The 960-nt window shown below is 49.2% G+C and overlaps 1 protein-coding gene across 1 annotated transcript in view; it reads right to left on the minus strand.

The window, feature by feature from the left end:
- Positions 1-960, minus strand: part of NOS1 (nitric oxide synthase 1) — a 165,560-nt gene that overhangs the window by 4,268 nt on the left and 160,332 nt on the right. The window contains exon 19 of the mRNA XM_019641581.1: positions 87-205. Within this exon, the coding sequence (XP_019497126.1) occupies positions 87-205 (119 nt within the window). The remainder of the gene's footprint in view (positions 1-86; positions 206-960) is intronic.

Here is a 960-nt window from a genome sequence, read left to right on the forward strand (position 1 = left end):
GGCAATGAAATCAGACATCCCTGCCCATCAGGACCCAGGACAGAGGGTTCTGCCCACCCCTTGCCTGTGGGATGGGGCCAGCTTACTCATCGGTGTCTTTTTTGCTCTCCTCAATGAAGGCAATGGATTCAGATCTAAGGCGGTTGGTCACTTCATATGTTCTCAGGGTGACCCCGAAAATATCCTCATGGTAGCGGTTGTCATCCTAAGGGACAAAAATAGGAAACAGCGCTCAAAGGCCTGCCAAGGTCACGGAGAGGCGGTAGACAGGCTGACATGCAGGAACGGACTAGCCCTAAAGAAAACGGTTCCTAAAGAAAGGAGGCAGAATCCAGTGTCCCCTGGAGGTCCCTTGGTCTCCAAGCCTGTTTCAGCAAAACCCTCTGCCCTCCAGGGCACGGGATCTCTCCAGCCCAGATGGCAACGAACTCTGACGCTCTTATCCAGGAACAGCGCTTCTTGCTGCTTTGTCAATTCAGAGGTCAAATGGAAACCTCACCATTCTCCCCTTTCCTCCCAGCTCCTCACTCCTGCATGTTCAGACCTGGGCATGGCTGGGTTTCGTGGGAAACATCCCAGCTCGTACAGATCAGCAAGGACGGGAGAAAAGAAAAAGTGTCCGCTTAGCACTCGGGGAACACCTTCCCCGTTGCCACAGTGGAGGCTTCTTGGGCAAAGTGATGCACAGATTTAATTTGGAAGGTTTGGAAGAGAGTTGTTCATCTGTAGAATAGGTTCCTTTTTTTTATTGTTGGGTTGGGTTTTCAACCTGATTCTGCAGAGTTCTCAGGAATCTGTGAAAGCGTTTTCTGAGGATAATACCAAAGAGAATGAATGATGCGGCCCTCGGCAGCTCTTCTTGGATCTCTGACATTTCTACCAGAAAGCTCTTTTTTTTTTTTTTTAACCTACTGAGGTTTAGCATCAGATTTAGAGCAAGGGCTTCTTCTGCAAAAAAAT

This window comes from Hipposideros armiger, unplaced genomic scaffold (assembly GCF_001890085.2).
Source record: "Hipposideros armiger isolate ML-2016 unplaced genomic scaffold, ASM189008v1 scaffold_62, whole genome shotgun sequence".
NCBI lineage: Eukaryota > Metazoa > Chordata > Mammalia > Chiroptera > Hipposideridae > Hipposideros > Hipposideros armiger.